The following is a 22435-nucleotide window of genomic DNA, read 5'->3' on the forward strand; positions in this document are numbered from 1 at the left end:
CATGCTGCCTCCATGGTCAATAACGCAAACCATTATACCACAAAGAATCGCGCGCGCGCGCGCGTTTGTGTGTGTGTGTGTGTGTGTGTGTGTGTGTGTGTGTGTGTGTGTGTGTGTGTGTGTGTGTGCATTTCTGGATGTGTATTTACGTTTGTAGCTAAGCTTACGCTCGTGCATACGCACACGTGCGTAAATATGCGTATAATCGATCAGGTAGACACATACATACCCGTGGATGACAGCGAGAGCACGTACGAACACCCAGGACATGATTTCACTGTGTGTGTGAGAGAGAGAGAGAGAGAGAGAGAGAGAGAGAGAGAGAGAGAGAGAGAGAGAGAGAGAGAGAGAGAGAGAGAGAGAGAGAGAGAGAGAGAGAGAGAGAGAGTGGCAGTTATAGTGCAAAAGAAGAGACGGATGAAGTGAACAGTTCCCCTCTCAGGTCGTGAGTGGGGCAGGAGTGTTGGCCAATTCCCCCACCTCTATATACAGGGGACGGCACACACACACACACACACACACACACACACACACGTGCTCCTGTATAGCGCTCATCATACAGCCAACCTGTATGGGGAGCAGAGGCCTCAGTCATGATCATACGTTGCTCCGTATACATACATACTGCTTGTGAGGCCTCATGTATGTGTGGTAATCATGATTACTGATGACGTCATGTATGTGGTAATCATGATTACTGATGACGTCATGTTAACCTATTTGTGTTCAATGTTCTCATATTCCATCAATTATCATCCAGTTAATTTGTTCTCATACATTGTTAATATTGACAATGATGCTTTTACCTCAGGATTTTATGAGGTGTTTGGCTATTTAACATCGTTCATCTCATTTTCCTCTATCTAGATATACATCATCTATATAGACTTCATAGATCTGTGTCATTTGCTTTCCAATGTGTATTGTCTGATATTCGTGAATATTCGACCATTTCAAAGTCTATTCATCGACTTTCTCATTCAGCTTTCATGAAATGCTCAACCCCGGAGGATGAATTCATACAGGTGGAATAAATTCAAATATATTTTATTACAGTATATATAAAAAAGAGGGTAATAATACATAACATCTTTGGCTTCGGTGGTCCCTTGGGGAGGGACAAGTATGGCTTAGCATCTAGACTAGTGACCAACATAGGAACAGAACAGTGTGGTGAACACGCTGACTAGCTGGGGGGACTAGGCCGCCCCCCTCCTAGAGGCTGCAACACCCTGGTGGAGGAGACGACGCCAGGAGAATCTGGGGTGGGGGAGATGTGGAGGTGGTGACAACGGCGGCTGCTGCCTCCTCTTCTTCTTCTTCGCTACTGGTCGGCTGGGGGTTGTTCTTGTGGCGGGTCCTGCTGCTGCTGCTGCTGCTGGGGTCTGGCGACGGCCGGGCAGGCGGCCTCCGTGTGCTTGTTGAGGAGGGACATCCTGGAGAAGGTCTTGTGGCAGGTGGCGCAGGCGTACTTCTTGACGTCGGCGTGGGTCTGGAGGTGCGCCCGCAGGTTGCTGCGGTCGGCGAAGCAGCGGTCGCACTGCGGGCACTGGAAGGGCTTCTCCCCGGTGTGGGTCCTGATGTGGCCCTGCAGCAGCCAGGGCCGCGAGAAGGCCTTGCCGCACAGCTGACACTTGCAGGGCAGCGTGTGGGTGCGGATGTGCATCTTGAGGGCGCCCAGGCTGGTGTACACTTTCTCGCAGTGCTTGCACGCGAAGGACTTGGCGCCCAGCGCCGCGCAGTGGAACTGCTTGTGCTTGCTGAGCCCGGAGTACGTCGAGTACGACTTGCTGCAGTCGCTGCAGGAGTAGCGCGCCTCCCGCCGCTGTTTGGGGGCCCCGGCGTCGTCTTCGGACTCGGAAGCTGTGGAACACGTGGAGACTGGGGAGATGAGGGCCGAGGAATCTGGGTAACAGTGGAATGGCACGGGGCTGACTGGTACTTGGTCCGGGGTGACGGGGGAGGCCTGGGGTGATGGCGGGAGGTACGGCGTGGTCCACTGGGGCAAACTGGGGGCCCGGGGCTCGGGCCGCTTGGGCTCAGCGGCCTCGGAAGTGGACCGGAAGAGCTGGAGGTAGTACTCGGCGAGGGAAGGCAAGCTCTCTGGGACGCGTGCTGCCGGGGGTGAGGGAGGCGTGGGACGAGGCACTGTGTGGAGCACTGTGGGCACTGCTGTGGTGGGTGGAGAGGGTAGGGATGGCCACATGGGCATGGACTCGTCGACGGCAGGTGGGCACACCGTCGGCGCAGAGGTGGGTCCTTCGGCAGGAGACTCCAGGCGGGGCCGTTTCACACTTAGGTCCTCGGGTTGGTCCTGCTCCGGAGGCGACGTGGCTGGTTCGTTGTATAAAGCCAAGGGGCGTTTCTTGAGCGGACAGTGCGCATAGTTGCGCTTGACCATGAATGAGCTTGGCATGGTCTCTCTCTCTCTCACAACTCACTGAGTAACACGAGGTGCGTAGTGAACTCTACTGTAGGTCAAACTGTTCTACCAAATACGACGCGTGCGATGCTTTATATAGTCTCGAGGGGAGCAGGTGCAGACGGAGCGTGCCTTCAACCAATCAGGTGTGGAAGGCGGGGCCTCGTCGCTCGTGCCTCGAAATTGTTAACTGCCAATCTTTACACTTATATGCGTAACAGTCAATGTATGTTCATCTGTACTCCAGAAAACTTACAGTAACGCAAAAAGACCTTAATGATAATCGATATGTTTTTTAATCATCTAAATCTATTATATAATACGCAAGGATTCACAAGGTTGTTAATCTAATATGGTGGTATCTAGCACATATCATACCTACACTATCTCCGCCCCTTACACTCAGGAGCCAATGAGGTACCTTCCCGCCGCGAGAGGCGACCAATAACCGCCGGGGCGAAACAGCTGTCGCGCGCCTGTGATGGCGGTTGACAGGTGTCACATGGGCACGACCCTGGTATGCCCACGTGGCCACAGCCTTTGGGTAAATATGATATATTTCACTCGATCATAAACAGACATACGGACTCATTAACGCCATGATTCTATGCTCTCGTCGTGCCCCTTAGCGAGCGTTCCTCGCAAGACGCACTGGACGCGAGTGCGACAACGCCTCCCGGCGAATGTAGGGCAGAGGTTTGGGGTTCGAGGGGAACCAGCGACGGAGGCGCCACGCGACTCCGGAGGACGACGTGTGGAGGGATGGAGGGGTGGGGGGGGGGAGGGGTTAGGGAAAAAGGTCCGAGAGGTTGAGTTGGGGGGACGGGGGGAGGAGGGAAGGGAAGAAGAAGAAGATGAAGAAGAAGGAAGGAGGGAAGGGAGGAGGGGCGGGAGAGAGGAGGAGGAGGGGGGGATAAATGCCACCGGTATAGACCCAAGAAGGACCAGGGAGAGGGAGGAGGGAAGATGGGGGGGGAGGAGGGAGGGAAGCCGTGGGCACGGCAGCCGTCAAGATGCGTCTCTGAGCTCATCATTTCCTCCCCCCTCCCTCCCCCCACCTCACAATATACGCCATATACGCCACCAGTTTACGCACGGTCCCGTCCAAGGAGAAGACCTATCTCAAACGCCACAAGAAAGATGGGAATCAGACGTTCTCAATAGATCGTTAACGGAACAGTGGAGAGATAAGGCCCAGACCACCACAAGAATCGAACGTTTTCCTTCATTCATCCAGGGTGACGAATGAAGGAATGAAGACTCGCTTCATTCATTCCACAGTCCTGCAGTTCGATCCTCGACTGAAATGATCTCAAACATCGACTGGGGGCTGTTCACCACGCTCAAAGGGAGGGTAGGAAACTGGTTATCATGATTTTAAAAACACACTTCCCCTACAGCTCTCGTCTCCCCACAGGACCCAGCCCCAGCAGCAGCCCCCAGTCCCCCCCAGCTTATACCCGGGGCAGAGCGAGCAAGATTACGCAAGGTGAGCGTATAAAGGTCCTGGCGTCTCTGGAGGAGGGGTGGGGGATGGGGGAAGATCCCCCCACCACAGGCTTGGGCAAAAACTGGAGTGGATGCGAAACAAGACGATCAGGTCCACAGTCTGGTCCACAGTCTGGTCCACAGGTCCGTAGTCAGGTCCAAAGTCTGATCCGCAGGCAGGTCTACAGGTCCACAGTCTGGTCCACAGGTCCGTAGTCAGGTCCAAAGTCTGATCCGCAGGCAGGTCTACAGGTCCACAGTCTGGTCCACTGGTCCACAGTCGGGTCCACAGGTATATAGTTTGGTCCACTGGTCCACAGTCTGGTCTACAGTCTGGTCCACTGGTTCACAGTCGGGTCAACAGTCTGGTCCACTGGTTCACAGTCGGGTATACAGTCTGGTCCACTGGTCCACAGGTCTGGGCGGGTCACCACTACCACACTTATAAGGATGGATGACCACTACCACTACCACTACCACACTTACATGGGTACGAGGCCATTCCCACCACACTTACGTGAACGAGGGTAGGAGGGTTCCCCCTGGAGAGTAGTGTGTTAAGTGTAACTTGTGTGTTGAATTTAAGTGTTTCTGAAGTGTTGAGTGTGTTTAGCGTCATGTGTCGAGTGTGTCAAGTGTGTTTAGCGTGTCCTATTCTTAAAGACTCAAGTGTTTCTGGAGTGAGTGTGAATCAACACTGCAGTATGTCGAGTGCGCGTGTTGCATGAGTGTGTTGTGTGTTTTGTGTGTGTGTGTGTGTGTGTGTGTGTGTGTGTGTGTGTGTGTGTGTGTGTGTGTGTGTGTTGAAGTGCGTCGGTATGGCCTCCTAGAGTGTCTCACACGAGTCTTGTAAAGTCTGTGTCTTCAGTTTGTCTGCCACTCTAAAGGTCAGGTCAAATGTCATGACATTATACGTAAAGGTCTGTACCGTCGTGCTCAAGGGTCGTACCTTCGTGCTCAAGGGTCGTACCTTCGTGCTCAAGGGTCGTACCTTCGTGCTCAAGGGTCGTACCGTCATGTTCAAGGGTAGTACCGTCATGCTCAAGGGTCGCACCGTCGTGCTCAAGGGTCGTAACGTCGAGCTCAAGGGTCGTACCTTCGTGCTCAAGGGTCGTACCGTCATGTTCAAGGGTAGTACCGTCATGCTCAAGGGTCGCACCGTCGTGCTCAAGGGTCGTACCGGCGTGCTCAAGGATCGTACCATAGGCAGCGAGGACTGGACGATGTGAAAGGGCAAGGGGAAGGTAAGGGAAGAGAGGTTAGGGTAAGGGAGGTAAGGAGAAGGTAAGAGAAGAAAGGTTAGGGTAAAGGGGAGTGAAAGAGGCCAGAGGTGAAGGTAAGAGATTGAGGTAGAGAAGAAGGAGAGGTCAAAGAACTGCAGCGAGGGAGGGGTAAGAGGTTAAGGCAGGGGTAAGATGGGGAGGCCGGAGTGGGGTGGGGTGAAGGGAGGCTGTGGGGAGATCGGGATTTACGACAGCTGTCGGGATGAGGATCCTGGGCGCGCGCGGGCATGGGCAGGTCCCGCCCTGAGGGAGGGTAGTGGTGCGGGGGTAGGGGCAGGGACGTAGGGAGGGGGGGGTAGTGGCGAAGGGAGGGTAGTAGTATGGGGTGGCAGGGCTCCACATACACTAGGTGTACCTCCCTCCCACCATCCCCCCCAAAACACACAGGAGCCAGGGGGTGTGGTGGGGAGTATAGGCCTAAGCCAGGTGTTCTCTCTCCTCCGGCCGTACACACACACACACACACACACACACACACAGAGCGCGGGCCCCCAACTGTTACCAAAACCCTACCATACTTCACCACTTCTTTCCCCCATAAGGTCTAAATAACCATTCATTTTACACAACATTATTCATAGTATACGTAACCCAACTTTACCTCGCGCAATTTCAACGTCTTTATTTATCAAGAACGAATAAATTATTTACTCTGGGGATAAAGGTGTTCGGCCACTGGTGTGTGGTACCTGTGGTCCCCCGTACACCCCTCCCCTCTCATTCATGGGAGTGCATGGCTCCGGTAGTGGTGACGTCACGGGCGGAGGGGCGGGGCCTTGTGTCATGCAGGATTCTGGTGAAATAGTGGTCGTGCTGGCGGGGACTTGCGTCATGCAGAACACTGGTCGTGTTCACCACAGTGTGATGGCATGAGGCAGAAACAGGCAAGCGTATGTGTGTGTGTGTGTGTGTGTGTGTGTGTGTGTGTGTGTGTGTGTGTGTGTGTGTGTGTGTATTCAGTCTACAGCTGTGCACACTGCCGTCGGTATGAACAAGTGTGGTTCTATTTTCACGTAAATACAAGCAAAATGACCAATCATGACTGAGTAATAATTTCTCTGAATTATCTTCCTAAAACTTTCATAAATAAACTCGAATGGCCTCTGGATTACAACCTTAATTCCTGATTATCGTAATGATGCAAATTGTTGTAGAAAACCTGTATCACAACCACCCCCAGCAACTTGATTCAACAACTCCCCTCACCCTAACTCCCCATGACCCTTCGCAGAAACAGTGGCAGCTGTAATCTAACCTTTGACCTCGGCTGGCCTGACCCCGCCTGACACCCCCTTCAAGCCATCAGGCCTAACCACTCAACCCGGTCAGATGAAATGGTGGAAGACAAACACAGATTTGGTAAACCATCGCGTTTTGCGATCGTCGTTCTTAACCACGGTATGAACACAGCTTTCTCGAGGTACTTAAAAAGACAATTTGGTGACCTCGCCATTGGGCATCGGCGCGTAGACCACTGCGGCAGGAGGCGTCAAAAGGGCCTCCGTCAGTAGCAAGCGTGAGCGATTAATGGCAAGAGGGCCTGTACAGGTCCGGCAGGTCCACAACACTACCCACTCTCGCAGGTTCCATACACCACTGTAGCAGGTCCACCACTCTAGCAGGTTCCACCACACTAGCAGGTCCACCACACTAGCAGGTTCCACCACACTAGCAGGTCCACCACACTAGCAGGTCCATACACCACGGCAGGTCCACCGCCACAGCCCCCGACCTCCCCCTCTCCCGCTAATTTGTCAAAACTCATAATTTATTTATCTGGCGCCCTTCAAGTGGCCCGCATTACGCAACACAAGTACTCCCTCCCTTCCACTCCAACCAGCCTCCCAACACACAACAAGTGGAACAAGACAAAAACCTCTCCACCCACTGTATGTGTTTTCCCCCCTCCCTTCAACCCCTCTCCCTTTCTTTCCCCCCTTCCCCTACCCTTCCCCCTCCTCCTCCTCCTCCAGGAGGTTGCAAGGGCTGCAGGCGCCCAGCGGGTGAAAACGTTGGCCGGCGGTGGGAAGCTGCCATTGTATGATCTCGTCCCGTGGCAGCCTGCCCGACCGTTACCACTTGTTCCCTCCGATTTAAATACTAATTTCATTCTCTCCCCCCCTTCCTCTCCCCTCTCTCTCTCTCTCTCTCCCCTTCCCCTCCAACCTGGCCATGAGAACTAGGTGTTGGGGTGGGGGGGTGTGAGAGAGAGCCCTTTTTGTGGCGCCTGCCTGGTTGTGTGTGGTGGACCTCCTCTCCCCACCGCTTTTAATAATCCACAGGGACCTGACGAGGTACTGGAAGCCAGGCTTCGACCACACCACCTTCGGTTCCTCGCGATGAGAGAGAGGACTTATCCGTTCGCAGAGGCTTCCAGCGGGAAGTTTCCCAACGCCCTACGAGAGCTTGTAAGACGCGGAGTGGCGCGGGTGTCTGTGTGTGCGTGCGTGTGCCTCGAGCGGTCCCCTTATTGAGCGCGCGGCATGAGCCAAAGACCCCGTTAAGCACACCTGGGCTCTCGGAGGGCGCCCACCGTCAGCGCGAAAGGGGAACTGGACCTCCTCCCGTCTTCATCCGCGGGTGCTGCCGGGACGCAACACGTCCTCGCACGTCGTAAACTTCCTCGCTCGGCGTCCCGACGTACGGGGAGCAGACGGGCGTGGCTGTGATCGTTAATTGTGTATCGCCGCCGCTCAGGGTATGTCACCATCGGGCCCGACCCACTGGGGGGAAACCAAGGGGGGCGTAAACCGCACCTCGACGTCGTGCATGATTCCGTCCCTTGGGGCCCGCTACGCTCAGTGCTAAAGTCCCTTGCCCTCTCGCCTTCCAGATGGCCCGGGCGTTGGGACGCCTCATGCCCGGATTCGAACGGTTCGGAAAAAGAAAAAAAAAATTGTTTCTCTTCACTTGCTCACAAGCCGCAAAAACCCTCGTCATAAACTTGACGTCGGGAAGAGGAGGAGCAGCTCTCTCTCTCTCTCTCTCTCTCTCTCTCTCTCTCTCTCTCTCTCTCTCTCTCTCTCTCTCCGTGCCTGTCACCGACTGCACCTCCGGCGGTAGCCAGGAGAGACGCCCTGAGGGCAGCGTCCTGGTCTGTGTGTGTGTGTGTGTGTGTGTGTGTGTGTGTGTGTGTGTGTGTATGTGTGCGGGTGGGTTGGACTGGATAATGTGGGATGTGTTCGCTCGTGCAAGGTCCACAGGGTGGCCACTGGGAGCTCGTCTCCGCTGTGATTGATAGCAATGATGATAATGATAATCATTAATGATAATTATCATCATTATCATCATCATCATTATCATTAATATTATCATTTTTATCATTACTATTATTAATATCAGCATTATTATCATTATCATCATTCTTACTATCTATATCATTAATTATCATTGTTATAATTAGTATAATCATCATTCATCTTATTGTCATTATCATTATCATGATGGTTGGTACACGGACATAGAACCGCTGATGACGTCAGCCGTAGTGATGATAATCAGGCCGTTGCACTGATGACGTCAGCCGTAATGATGATGCTCAGGCTGCTACGAGCTGGTTGGCAGGGGTTCGATGCAGTTCCGGGTGTCGAACCCGGTGACGAGGGATCTCGGGCGGCAGGTGACGACGAAGCCGCAGCAGATTCGTCCCAGCTCAGGTCCGGGCGAGGATGGTTCGAGAGAGAGCGCCCGGACCATCGTATGTGAACGCTTCCTGAGAGATGGCGTAGGAGAGACAGGAGAGAGATAGATCCTGCATCCTCCCTTCTCCTTGTAGCCTGTATTCTGCTGGGGGATAAGGGAGGGATACCAGGCGAGATTGGAGGGGAGGGGAGTTCAAAAGTTCAGAGAAGGGCAGTGAGGAGCGTTCTGTTAGACGAGGGGAGAACCGTGTCTGAACGGTAACACAAATGGAAGAGTTCTACTGTTGCCAACAGGACGCTGCAGGTGAGGAGAGGGGGGAAACCAGAGGAGGTGGAGATGGAGCCTAGGATCAGGGAGGTCGTCTACAAGGATGACTCTCCGTCCATGGTCATGTACCTGACCAGGTCCAACTCTCTGGTGAAGGCATTGAAGTGGACAGCCACAGAAATGTTTCTCTCTCAATCACTTGACCCTGGCGGTTCGTTCCTGTCTATGTACTGGTTTCAACATTTCAGTAATGGGTATGAGACCAACATCAGTTTCTATATGTTGAGTAGTTTTTCGAGTGGTTTTTTAAAGAGGGTTTGAAAAAAAAAAGGGGGGGGGGGAGGTCTGAGGTGAGCAGCAAGCTGACCCCAGTGCTGCTCCGGAGCGGCCACGCAACGCTCACATAGACCTTCATAGTGTCAACAAAGAAAAATGTTGCTTTTCCATCTTACCACAGGAGCAGTGCATCCCTTCCGGGTGTACCTCACTGTAAACACAGCAGCTGAGGTATTATAGCCAGGAGGGTCTGCTGCTAGGGTAGGGTCGGGTAGGGTAGGGTAGGGTAGGGCAGGGCAGGGCAGGGCAGGGCAGGCATGGTAGGGTAGGGTAGGGTAGGGCAGCCGGCGAAGCCGCTGCTCTGGGCCCGCGCGGTCAAAACTGCCCCCAGGATAAAGAGACGCCGAGGGCAGCCCTGTGGCGCCCGGTACCCTGGTCACCATCGAGACTCTGTGATCCCGGGGGACCGTCAACGCACAAGACGACGTATTTAGACGACGTCGCGTGACGTTTTATCGGTAGTTCGATTCGCAGATCACCGTAGTGAAAACTCTCTACGCTCATAACTACCAGTTAACCTCGTTCAAACCCTGATTCATACGTTTTACCACTTCAAAAACCTTCTTTATATGTGAACCACAGAATGTTCTAAGACACGCAGAGTATCGAAATAAAAGTTATTCGCTGTTGGTGCATCTCAGTCTAATGGTGTACTCCGGAGGAAGCAAGTCCCCGGGAGCCTGGGGAGGCGCGGGCGCCGCTAGGCGTCTGTCCTTGTGGCCCGTGCCCGCCGTCACGAGGGGAGGTACGTCCCGCCCCAGCGCCTGGCCTACTCCAGGCACCTACCGCGTTTCCTCCTCCGGCGGGGAGGGCGAGGCACCTCACACCTCACTCACTCCTCCCTCGGCGCTTTGAGGGGGATGATGAGGCCCTCAGCAAAAGACTGTGTAGAGGCGTGAGGTTAACAACACCACACCACCTGGCCTTCCCCTAGTCCGTCGTTGCGCACTGATTGGGTCCGTGAGTTCGACTGATGGTCCCTCCCTGAGGCGGCAATCACCCGCGCACCCTGACTTGCTATCTATCTGGTCAACTTGCCAAGGTTTCACCCTGGGTGAACGGCGGCTCCCGCTGTACCATGGGGACGCAGGAGGGGCCGCCGGGAGGCAGGCCTGATGATGAGTGACCTGCGGGAGCGAGCGAGTCAGGCATGTTTACCTCCAGGTCACACAGGTGGTAACGTGAAGCGACGGCTAATCATCACCAGTCTCATACCACACTCATATGTGGGTTTCTGACCTCTTACAAACAGCTCGAGAGTGACTCAATGGACTGGGTGCTCTCTGAGTATTGCTTTTTGTTCCAAAACCTTTACCAATTACACCAGCGTAACGAGAGGCCTTCCCTCCATCCCTCACCCGCCATCAAGGTCTTACAACGACTACTTGTCCCGTACACATAATGTCATCTCCAAGTGCTTCCAGGCCCGTTCCTACTGTCCCGTGGGCAGTTCCTCAACATGGTTTATGTATGAGGACTTCCCCTGTGGGTGTGACGTGAATATGATCATACAGATGTCTTATGAGCACTTCCAACAGGTGTTTTTAGGAGTATATTTCCTCGCTGTGTGTTATGTGGGTGCAGATCGCACACTAGAGGCGCAGTGTACAGAGAGTGTACACACGGACGCAGCCACAAAAACCTCAGCGTACGCTCTACAGGCAAAGGGGACCGTCCAAATGTCATGTCCCGAGCGGTAGTGCAATCTGGACAGACCTTGTGTGGCAATGGGGAACTCCTGGTGACAGACAGGGAGGGAGTAAACAGAGGTAACAGAACCCGCTAACGCAAGGGGCGGTCGATCCGTCGAGGGACGTACCCGGAGGGGGTGGTGTTGCACGAGACTGTCTTGCCTCACATCTGGTCACCTGTGTGGTCACCTGAGGACCGGTCACCGAACCCGAGGGAGTCCTTTGTCACAGGATGATACGGAAGGTGTTCCGTGGCAGCGAAGAGGAGGGTCGCATGCTTTCGACTTGCCATGGAAGAGAGTGATGTTTCTATGAGTGTTTATATCGATTCTTGTGGGTAGCTGTTGGGGTCAGTCTCCTCCCACGGGTCTTCGAAGGTCTTAAAGGGAGAGAGGTCCTCAGCGCAGCCGGACTCAGAATCTCAGAGAGTCGAACGGTGGTCCTGAGGACGGTAGTGTAGCTTACCCCGCACTCACTACACAGGTTTGAGAGTCCCATGGTGATTCTTTGGAGGGTAATAGCGTGGCTCATCCCGTACTCCTATCGAGAGAGTATCATCAGCAGTCCTCAGGCAGGGCGGTGCGAATAGAAGTGGCCCTTGTCTGGGTCTTAACCCCTAGTCGAAGTGACAGGTTATATGCAGTTGTAGTAGAACGTCGACAATTGCAAATCAACTGAGGTAATCTGCTCTTGGTGGAGGAGGAACAAGTCCAACACTGCCGGGGTGCACCTCGAAGTATACATCAGTCACATGCACACAACCACCACCACCGCTGTGACAAGCCACGGTCGTAAAGACCAATAAATGCTCATAAAAGCGGCGACCAGTAAATCTTACAGAAATTGTCTCACCGGTTGCCTCCCTTTGCCCCTCAAGACCCTGTGGGTCTTATGGTGCTTTCCGCTGGGTCGCCACCATGAGAAAATATCTTTATCGCCTGATCGTCATTATGGCCGTGATTCACTTGGTCATCTCGAGCGAGAGACTTTAATCCAATAGAGTAATCGTGAACTTCCGGGCAACGGGCGGCCGGTGACCCCCTTGTGGGAGGCCACAGAGGTCCCCCAGCAGGAGGTCCGGGCCCTTTGTGACCGTCTTCCTGCCCTAGGGGGGAGCCACGGTTGACGGTGCGTGGGAGGTGAGGGGATCACACCTCGCATACCTCCCTCACTCAATAATCATCATGAGGCTTTGGAGTACCAACACCTCGACCCCTCTCCCCTGTGGAAACTACCTCATAAAGAGCTCATTACTATGAGGCATCTTAAACTCGTGACACCCACTCAGTACCTGGTCACCAGTGTAATGTTCAGTGTGAGCGTGAGCACGCACTCCTTCACCCCAAGCGCGCCGTCAACCACTCTTGTTCTGTGGCTACCACACCGAAATCTGAACTAAAAGTCCTTCACCCGAATTACTTATGTCACATAGTAACTAAGACCGCTACTCTTTTGTTAACATCCTGCTGTATTTTTCATATCAGGTGTTAGTGCCTGCCTACAGCAGTGTGGAGCTATAGCAGTGAACAGTGATATTGGAATATCTGGCTGATCAGAAATTAATGCCAACCGCATCTTTTGTACATCTCACCCTTGTTGTTATAAAACCTTCCCACAACCACCACACCGCCAGGCAACCGCACAGTAGACCCCCCTCCCATCCAAACCACTCCATAACCAACCATCATCACGCTTGTAAGAATAGAAAGAAAGACAGCCATTCACCTAACAAATACGACCAACAAAAATCTACACACACAGAGTAAAGACTCGACAAGCATTATGATAAAAGCCCTCTAAACCTCGGTATCAAACTCCACTCCAACACATATGTGCCCATCTTGATACTACACGACCCAGACATTTACGTGTTATACTTTCTCTCCTCTGCGGTTTGGACGCCACCGATCTCTCCAGCATTACAAACACCGATTCAGGAAGAGGTTACACCGCGAGTAATAGTCTCCTTTGGCGAGACTGTCATGGGGAGTACAGTCTCGGCAAAAGAATTTCTCACTCCTAAGGACTCTACATTCCCCTGCTACTGGAAGTAGCACAGCCTTGGAATATGTATGGTTATATGTTCAGCGCGAGACAAGAAGAGGTACGATCGTGAGGAGAGGGAGGAGAGCGAGTTGAAGTGTGTAGTGGAGTCGTCAACGTAAGAATGGATGAGGGTGTAGGTAGAGCGGAGATCAGTTATGGGGAGAAGAAAGAGGGTGAGCGATAGGACAGACCACCGCACGAGGGACACCACAGTTGATAGGGTGAGAGGGAGAGAAGGTGACGTCGTGCCATCAGCGACCACCGTAGTGGTACGACCCGTAAGCAGGAGAGAGTTAGAACAGAGAGAAGCAGAAAAACCAAGGAGGAAAGCTTGGTAGGCAAAGACTTGCGTCGCAGACTATAAGATGCTATAGAGTAATGCGAAGAAACAGGACTAAATACTGAACCAAAATCTATAAGAGATGAAGACCAGAGGTGACTCCCATAGATTTACTGTAGGCCTAGCACTGTGAAAGTCGTATCGGTGATCTGAGAATGGGGAAAAAAAAAAACCCGGATTCGAAGCGTTTTGAAGAAAGCTTGAGTTTCGAAGTTCGGATAGAGCAGAAGAGAAATGGGGCCATAGTTTATGAGATAGAAGGATCTCCTTCCTTGCTAATGGGCTGTACTGGGACATATACACATTTGGTACGTTATGCGCGGCAGCTAAAGAGAGGGTGTGTGCATATGAGGCCGTACTGCGTTTTGTTCCTGACGCTAGGCGAGGCGGGATGGGCAAGCGAGGGAGAGAGAGGAAAGGTCATAATCTTACGGAAATAGAAGGTGGAGACGCCAAGGTTGGTCCGTAGCAATTCCTGTGGAGAGGACATGACCACGGGTGTTTCCTGCAGCCATCCTCACACCGGCGCGTAATCACCAGGAAACTGGGAGAAGCCCCGGGGTGGGTCGGCATCTGAGGTAGGCTGTTTCCTTCCTCTCCGACCCGCCCCGCCCCGCCCCACCTTGGCCCACCCCGCGGGGCATGTTCACCCAACACATGGCTTCCAGTAGCTAGAGAGTAATTCATCTTCAGAGATACTCATTGGTTGTCTCAGTGTGATGGGAGAGGGTTATGGCCGTCAGCGAGGACTGGATGATCTTTGGCGGGCAAGGTATGGGTTACATTCGTCGGTAAGTCGAGGAATATCGAGAGTGAGCCAAGATATAACTCGTGGGTAAGATTAGTTTTAAGCAAAGGAGGTGTATTCCTCACGACCTGGGTGGAGGCTATCCTCATGAGCAAGGCACAGGCTCCCCTCATGAGGAGGACACAGGCTATCCTCATGACCAGGGCAGAGGTCATCCTTAAGAGCAGGACAAAGGCTCCCCTCATGAGCAGAACAAAGTCTATCCTCATGAGCAGGACAGAGGTCATCCTCATAAGCAAGGTAGTGGCTACCCTCATGGATAGAACACAGACTATCTTCGTAAGGTTGAGCCAAGGCTCTACCTTCTTGGTTCAGGGCCAGAACTATCCCCATAGGCCAGGCTGTGAGAGGCGCCCTAGGCATATCACAGGTTAAAAATGTAAGGTCCCTCCTTGGTCAAGCAGAGGCAGAAGCTACCCGTCGCTGGTGAGATGGGAAACACACTCAGGTTAGCCAGAGAGGCCATCATTATCCTTGAAGCGTTGGCATTCTGTGCCGCTGTGTGGAGAGGGTCAGCGTGTGGATAGTGGGGATGACGAGTGGCTGTCCTAATGAGAGGGATAGTGGCGATCTTCCCCGTAAGGATAGAGGGCTGCTCTCGTAGCTATCCTAATGACAGAGACAGTAGCGACCTTCCTCGTCAGGAGAGGAGGAGGGGGGCTACTCTCGTCAGAGGAGTTGAGGATAACACCAGAGGTCTGGGTGGGTCGTGGCTAAGCTCTTGAGCAAATTGATTTCTTCGCAGTCCCAGGCCTAGGACGCTGACGGCGACGGAGAGGAGGGGTACAACCCGTGGGAGGAGGCACGTCCACCATCAGCGACTACTGCACCACCCTTCTTATTCCTCATGACCAACAGACTCGAGGCAGCGGTGAGTCCACGGCTGGTGTAGTGGGGGAGAGAGGGAGAAGGGTCGTTATTGGTAAGTGGGCACGGGTCCTGCTGCTCCTGCAGTGGCGTGTGTCCCGAGTCCTCTGTGTCCGGTGGTGGTGGTGGTAAGAGAGGGAGGGGGGTGGTAAAGGGAGAGGGGGGAGGGGGTGTTAAGGAACATCTGCGGGCAGGTAAGCGCAAGGAAGGCGGCGATTGAAGGCGGCAGGGGACCCCCGCGTCTGCCACAAAAGAGCCGAACCCGACAAAAACCCGGGGCAGGTGTGGCGACCGCCCTACCGCACCCGTCTCCAGGGTGGTGATGGTGGTGGTGCTCGGTGACTGTGGCGCTACTGGTGTGCTGTGGTGGTACTGGTGTGCTGTGGTGGTACTGGTGTACTGTGGTGGTACTGGTGTACTGTGGTGGTACTGGTGTGCTGTGGTGGTACTGGTGTACTGTGGTGGTACTGGTGTGCTGTGGTGGTACTGGTGTGCTGTGGTGGTACTGGTGTGCGGTGGTGGTACTGGTGTGCTGTGGTGGTACTGGTGTACTGTGGTGGTACTGGTGTGCTGTGGTAGTACTGGTGTACTGTGGTGCTACTTGGTGACTGTAATGTCACAGGGTGATTGTATTGGTATTGGGTGTACTGGGTGACTGTAGTGGTACTGGTGTGCTGTGGTGGTAGTGCTGACTGTAATGGTTCTGGATATAACTGGTGCCTGTGATGATACTGGTGTGTTTTGATGGAATTGGGTGAACTGGGTAAAAGTGGAGGCGTTGGTGTGTTGGGGTGGTTCTGTGTGAACTGGGTGACTATGACGGGACTGGTGTACTTTGGGGATACTGTGTGTACTGGATATATATATATATATATATATATATATATATATATATATATATATATATATATATATATATATATATATATATATATATATATATATATACATATATATATATATATATATGTGTGTGTGTGTGTGTGTGTGTGTGTGTGTGTGTGTGTGTGTGTGTGTGTATTGAGAAGCAGGGACAAGACAGACTCCTTTCATGCAAATAAATGCGCATATGTAATCATACATAAGTACAAATATAACGGCATATGTTATGTGCCTATGTAATTGTTACAGACCAATCACATTAGCACACGCAAAAAATTGGGTCTATACAGATGGGTGGTTGGTGCCCGGGCTCACCACAGATATTAATGATAATAATTCATGGATTAGAGGGAAAACACATATATCAGCCCTCCTGCCAATCTAATCCCTAATGCAAATATAAATGCAAATTTGGCGGGCAGCTCTTAACATAATAAGATGTATGGCCGGAGCCCGCCACATGGGCCTAGTGAGAGGGTAGTACAAGATCTTTCTCTCTCTCTCTCTTCGCCGATAATAGAGCATGGGAAGAGTATCCGTAGAGCATGGGAATAGTGTGTGTGTGTGTGTGTGTGTGTGTGTGTGTGTGTGTGTGTGTGTGTGTGTGTGTGTAGAGAATGGGAAGGGTATCCGTAGAGCATGGGAAGAATATGTGAGAGAGAATGGGAAGAGTATCCGTAGAGCATGGGTAAGAGCACTGTAGAGCATGGGAAAAGTATCGATTGAGCATGGGAAACTATATACCAGAAAATGGGAAGGCAGTGATAAAGAATGACACCAGGGAAAGAAAGTAGGCGAGGTGGTAATACAGGAGAGAGAGAGAGAGAGAGAGAGAGAGAGAGAGAGAGAGAGAGAGAGAGAGAGAGAGAGAGAGAGAGAGAGAGAGAGAGAGAGAGGATAAAGAGAGGCACTAGGAAGGCAGAGAACTGAGTGATACAAGGGAAATGGCGAGTTGACACCCACCCAAGTTGCTGCAGGAAGATGGCTCCTTCAGCTAGGTCGAAAATTAGATGAAAGGATGTACCAGACAAGTCTCTCTGTACTGGGTTAGTAACCAGAGGTGTTCCGCAGCTAACCAGCTGATCCATGTAAATAACTTGCCCATAAGGAACTGAATCAGTATCTGGAAATGTTTGCTGACGATGCTACTTTGTTTTCTTTGGATGGGGGTGATATATGCGTTACGACACCTTATAAAGAGACTTTGAACTTCAGCATTACTATTACTACTACTACTACTACTACTACTACTATCACTATTACTGCTACTGCTCTGCTACTACTATTGTCATTAACTATATTCATTACTAGATACATATAGCACATACACAATACTCACAAAAATGGTCTCACAAACATGTAAACACAACTACACACACATAAACACACAGACATACACCTAGCCATACACAAAAGAAACACAGACACACAAAAACGCTTTGAACCTGAGGTAAGCCATCTACAACAGAGTACAAGGTAGATGTAAAGATCAAAGTACAAGAAAACCATACTAAGACGAGTGTGAGGGATGGTTCTGGGAGAGGGCAGTGTGAGGGTTATGGTGTGTGTTTGGGGGGGGGGGGAGAAGGGGGAGAAGGATATGGTGTGGGGCGGCAGTGTGAGAGGTATCGTGGAGGCAGTGTGAAAGGTGGCGTGAGGGAAGGATGAAATGTGATGGTAGTGTAGGGGCAATGTGAGGGGTGTTATAGGGGTAGTGTGAAGTGTGAAAGGTGGTGTGTGTGTGTGTGTGTGTGTGTGTGTGAGGGGCAGTATGAAGGACATAGTATAGGCGCTGGGTAAGACTCGGAGAACCCGGGAAGGATAGCAGTAGAGCCGTTCCTGGTGCCTCTGAAGCGATAAGGAGACAGGAAGGAGGACAGAGGGTCGAATATAGGGCTGAGTCGACTGGAGGTGCAGAGGGTCGAATGGAGGGCAGAGGGCCGAACCAACTGAAACAAGAAGGACTACTGATGATGGCTAGGTGGCCAGGATGGAGGGGTCTGTAGCAGGGAACCACCTTGAATGAAGTTTAAAGGGAAGGCTGCCGCCAGCCACCGTTCCTCATACACACACAAAAAAGGAAGAGGAGGGAGAGAGCGAGACTGTACGTGGAGAGAGCAGTGTGGCGAGTGACACACGGAACACTGTAGGGAGGGAAGAAGGCGAGACATCCACTGACACAGGACAGGGAATCACTGACACGTGAATATATATATATATATATATATATATATATATATATATATATATATATATATATATATATATATATATATATATATATAAATATATATATATATATCACCTTCCTTTTAGAGTACAAATAATGTGTATTGCTGAGAGTTTAGCTCGAATCTGGTGCATTGAGAAAATAGAGAGAGAGAGAGAGAGAGAGAGAGAGAGAGAGAGAGAGAGAGAGAGAGAGAGAGAGAGAGAGAGAGAGAGAGCAGGGGTGGGGTGGGGAGGACAGATGTTTCCCCTCCCTGGGATGTCAATGGTCTTGGCCAGTTTTTGTGTGGTTGTCGCAACCTGTGAATGTCCACAAAAGCAAACATCTCTCTCCTGGCCTCCTACTTCCCAGCAGATCACTCCCGAAGAAGAAGAAGAAAAAAAATAACCCCACACAGGTACTCGGGGGAAACAGTGGCCATCGAAAAGGTTAGAAAAAAAGACTAGATGAGAACATGATGTATAAAAAAAAAATGAACAGAGAGTCGATAGGGGAGGAAGGGGGAGAGAATCTACCAGTGAAAGGGGGGAGACGAGGCCAAGCAGGAGGGACGGGGGAGGCACCGGCGAGCATTTAAAGCCCCTCCAGAAGGGTGGTTTTTGCTCCAGCCGAAGGGACCCCACACACCTCAGGGAGGATCTTGGTGACGGTGGTCCAGCTGGAGGGAAGGTGGGCCCGGGAGACTGAGAGAACGAAGAGAGACATGAGAGAAGAGAAAGAGAGAGATTCCCTCCTCCTTGCTGGTCTTAGGAAGGGAAGGGAAGGGAAGAGAAGGGAAAGGAAGAGGAGGAAGGAAAGGAAAAGCTTGATGGATGAGGCAGAATGAGGGAAGCCGCCAAAGCTCTTTCTTCTTTCTTTTGGAGTTTGAAGAAAGTGTGTGGTGGAGGGTTCAGCCTCGAGGTTCGTGGCCAGATACCTGTGACAGAGGGGTCAGCCTCCAGGCTGGTAGCCAGGAACTTGGGACAGAGGGGTCGGCCTCGAGGTTGTGCCTTGTCTATCGAGCTAGTCACCTGGTGGTGGCAGTGCTGGTAGCTCCGGGGGTGTACAAAGTGGATGGGAAAAGTGACGATGGTGCCGGAGGTAAAGGGGTAATGTGGGTGGGAAGTGAGTGGAAGAGAGATGGACGTCGGAGTGGGCTTGAAAAGGCACGGAAAGGGGATGCATGAGGTGGGATAGTTAGCCTGTGATGCGGGATGAGGTGGGATAGATGGCCTGTGGTGTGGGATGAGGTGGGATGCTGACGATGGAAGAGAACTCGAGGGACTAAGGAAGAGGAGCAAAGGTAAACAAGAAGGCAGTGGGAGAGGGTCTGCCCTGCTGGCTTTGAGGAAGAGCCGCGGGGAGGAGGTGGGTGAGGTTGTGTACTGGAGGCGAGAGAGAGAGAGAGAGAGAGAGAGAGAGAGAGAGAGAGAGAGAGAGAGAGAGAGAGAGAGAGAGAGAGAGAGAGAGAGAGAGAGAGAGAGAGAGTTGGTAGGGAGAGTAAAAAGGTTGGTGGATTGGTAGAGTGCGATGCTGGGAGCCTTGGTCGAAATAGGAGAAGGTGGGCAGAGCGAGAGCAGGATTTTCGAGTCGTGAAAAAGCTGGTCGGGGTGGGGAAAGGTCTGGTTGTTATCGGGGCGGGTTGGTCGAGGTGTGTTGGGGACCAGACCGGTGGCTGCGCTGGATGAGACCTGGTCTGGTATAAGTGACTGATGCTGGGAGCGACAGAGAGATGACCTGGGTGAGAGAGAGAGAGACAGACAGACAGATCCGACATCTGCCGCAGTAGCTGTGGCTGATGGAATAAAAGAGACTGGGCCTCAGAGACATTGTAAGACAAACATTTACAATAATTGGGCGATGATGAATGAATAATACAATCATCAATATTGTGAATACACTCCTTCTAAAGACTGAGGAACAATGAACGGAATATACAAGATTATCATAAATGAACTCTTTTAACCAGGCAAAATTAGAATACTTCTCAATAATCATATATATATATATATATATATATATATATATATATATATATATATATATATATATATATATATATATATATATATATATATATATATGGTTCCTCTTGCGTGATAGTATGAAGGTAGATGGGGTTGCTCGTGTTAGTTTCAATTCGTGACCTAATGGGCAGGTGGGAGATCGCAAACCTAGCACTCACTGCCACACTTAACCACACATCTAAGGAAGGTTTGCCACTGTCTACTTAGCCACACAGTTAAGTATGTCTACCACGAATAGCTTCACTTCACCACACAGCTAAGGTAGGTCTACCACAATTAGCATCACCTCACGGACGGTACGAACTAAGCTATACAGTGTACGTGTGGGGGAACTGTGGCCCAGGGTTATGTACGTGGGGGGAACTGTAGGCAGGGTTCTGTACGTGGGGAAAACTGTGGCCCAGGGTTCTTTACGCGCGTATTCTTCAGTTCCAGAGGTGCGTTTTGAGACACTATACACTGTGGTTCAGAGTCCTGCCGCCGCTCCACTGGACCTGTATATAATACCTGCCCCATCATCATACCATGGGAGAGAGAGAGAGAGAGAGAGAGAGAGAGAGAGAGAGAGAGAGAGAGAGAGAGAGAGAGAGAGAGAGAGAGAGAGTTCTGTACACGGACGAAAATTTACCATTCACGTTAATTCCGTGGAGGATGGTGGTTCGAGGGACGGGTCGTGATGACACGGAGCAAGGACCCTGCCTGAGTGTGTGTGGCGACAAGTGAGACGGGCGGAAGGCAGCGGGGGTTTGAGCGCGGCGGTGAGGAGGAGGAGGATGAGGGCAACCACGCGCGCGCGCGCCGCACCTGTCACCGTCCGCCAGCACACACGTGCTCCTCACCAAGATCCACGCCTACAATTATTACTCCTTTCTTGACGACGGCAATGAGGGGCTGTTCATACGCTCACGGCGGACGCTCAACGGACACGCATGCGTCCGTGCAGGCTTCCGACGGACGGGCAGAGACGCGTGGCAGCTGATCCGTCCGCGGAAACGGGTCGTTTTCGAGAGCATGTCCGCGCGTGTCCTCTTGCCGGGATGGAGTTGCAAGATGGCCGCCGCACCACATGGCCTCCGGTGGGGAGGGGGGCGCAGGCAAGGCAAGGCAGGCAGGGGAAGACCAGGGTACGGAGGAGCTCTTTGTAGTCTCCTACAGTATACATATCTTTCGAGACCTGGTCGTTCTGTGGTTAATCAAACTGTTCTCTCCCCGTCGTGGCCATAAGTGTTTTAGAGGGATCTCTGTGTGTGGTTACTGTACAAGACAATTGTCCCAGTTGTGTACGGTAGTTCAGGAATCCCGGGCTGGCCCCTTGTGTGGTTAGGTTAGGTAGTTTGCACTACTACCTCGTAGACCAACAGAAGGTAAGTGCTAACAACAGTAAGGATACAACGGTCAATGCTGACAACAGAGGACTCTGCTACGTCGCTGACGTCACACTGACGCTGTTGAGACCAGCAGCAGGAGGTCATGCGAAGAGGTCACGGGCAAGGGTCATGAGCTTTGGGGGTCAGGTCTTAAGTGCTGGTCAGCTGTGCAGGTCACGGACGCGGATCAAGGGTGCAGGTTACGTGTGGAGTTCTCGAGTGCTAGCCAAAGATGCAGGTCATGGGGGCAGGTCATGGGCACAGCAGGTCACGGGCGCAGCAGGTCTGGGGGGGGGGGGCACGTCTTATGAGGGAGGGAAGGAAGGAAGGTGTCCTCAATCAGCACTTATAGGGTTGCCGGGTGTGGAGACCTCACCCGACATGTGTGTGTGTGTGTGTGTGTGTGTGTGTGTGTGTGTGTGTGTGTGTGAGTGTGTGTGTGTGTGTGTGTGTGTGTGTGTGTTGTCCACACCTCACGTCAACCAGCCCTCCCAGTGCTGTGAGCTGAAGACAAAACGCTAAGACTGGCTCTCACATAGTCCAACAGACGAGGTGCAACAGACGAGGTGCAACAGACGAGGTTCAACAGACAAGGTGCAACAGACGAGGTTCAACAGATGAGGTGCAACAGACCGAGGTCCAGCAGATGAGGTCCAGCAGATGAGGTTCAACAGAAGAGGTTCAACAGGCGAAGTTCAACATAGGCCAACGCAGAGACAAGAGGAACCTGTGTTAAGGTTCCTCTCAACCTATCCTGTGA

At 52.2% G+C, this 22435-nt stretch overlaps 1 protein-coding gene across 1 annotated transcript; it reads right to left on the reverse strand.

The window, feature by feature from the left end:
• Positions 1 to 1031: 1031 nt before the first annotated feature.
• On the reverse strand, positions 1032 to 2495 carry LOC139753589 (protein snail-like). Its single transcript, XM_071670213.1, has one exon. The coding sequence runs from the start codon at positions 2414 to 2416 to the stop codon at positions 1325 to 1327; it is 1092 nt and encodes a 363-aa protein (XP_071526314.1). The 5' UTR covers positions 2417 to 2495; the 3' UTR covers positions 1032 to 1324.
• Between the last annotated feature and the right edge of the window lie 19940 nt (positions 2496 to 22435).

Source organism: Panulirus ornatus, chromosome 15, assembly GCF_036320965.1.
Source record: "Panulirus ornatus isolate Po-2019 chromosome 15, ASM3632096v1, whole genome shotgun sequence".
Lineage (NCBI taxonomy): Eukaryota > Metazoa > Arthropoda > Malacostraca > Decapoda > Palinuridae > Panulirus > Panulirus ornatus.

Excerpts from the sequence above, each read along its gene's own strand:
- LOC139753589 (XM_071670213.1), bottom strand. The coding sequence starts at position 2,416 with ATGCCAAGCTCATTCATGGTCAAGCGCAACTATGCGCACTGTCCGCTC.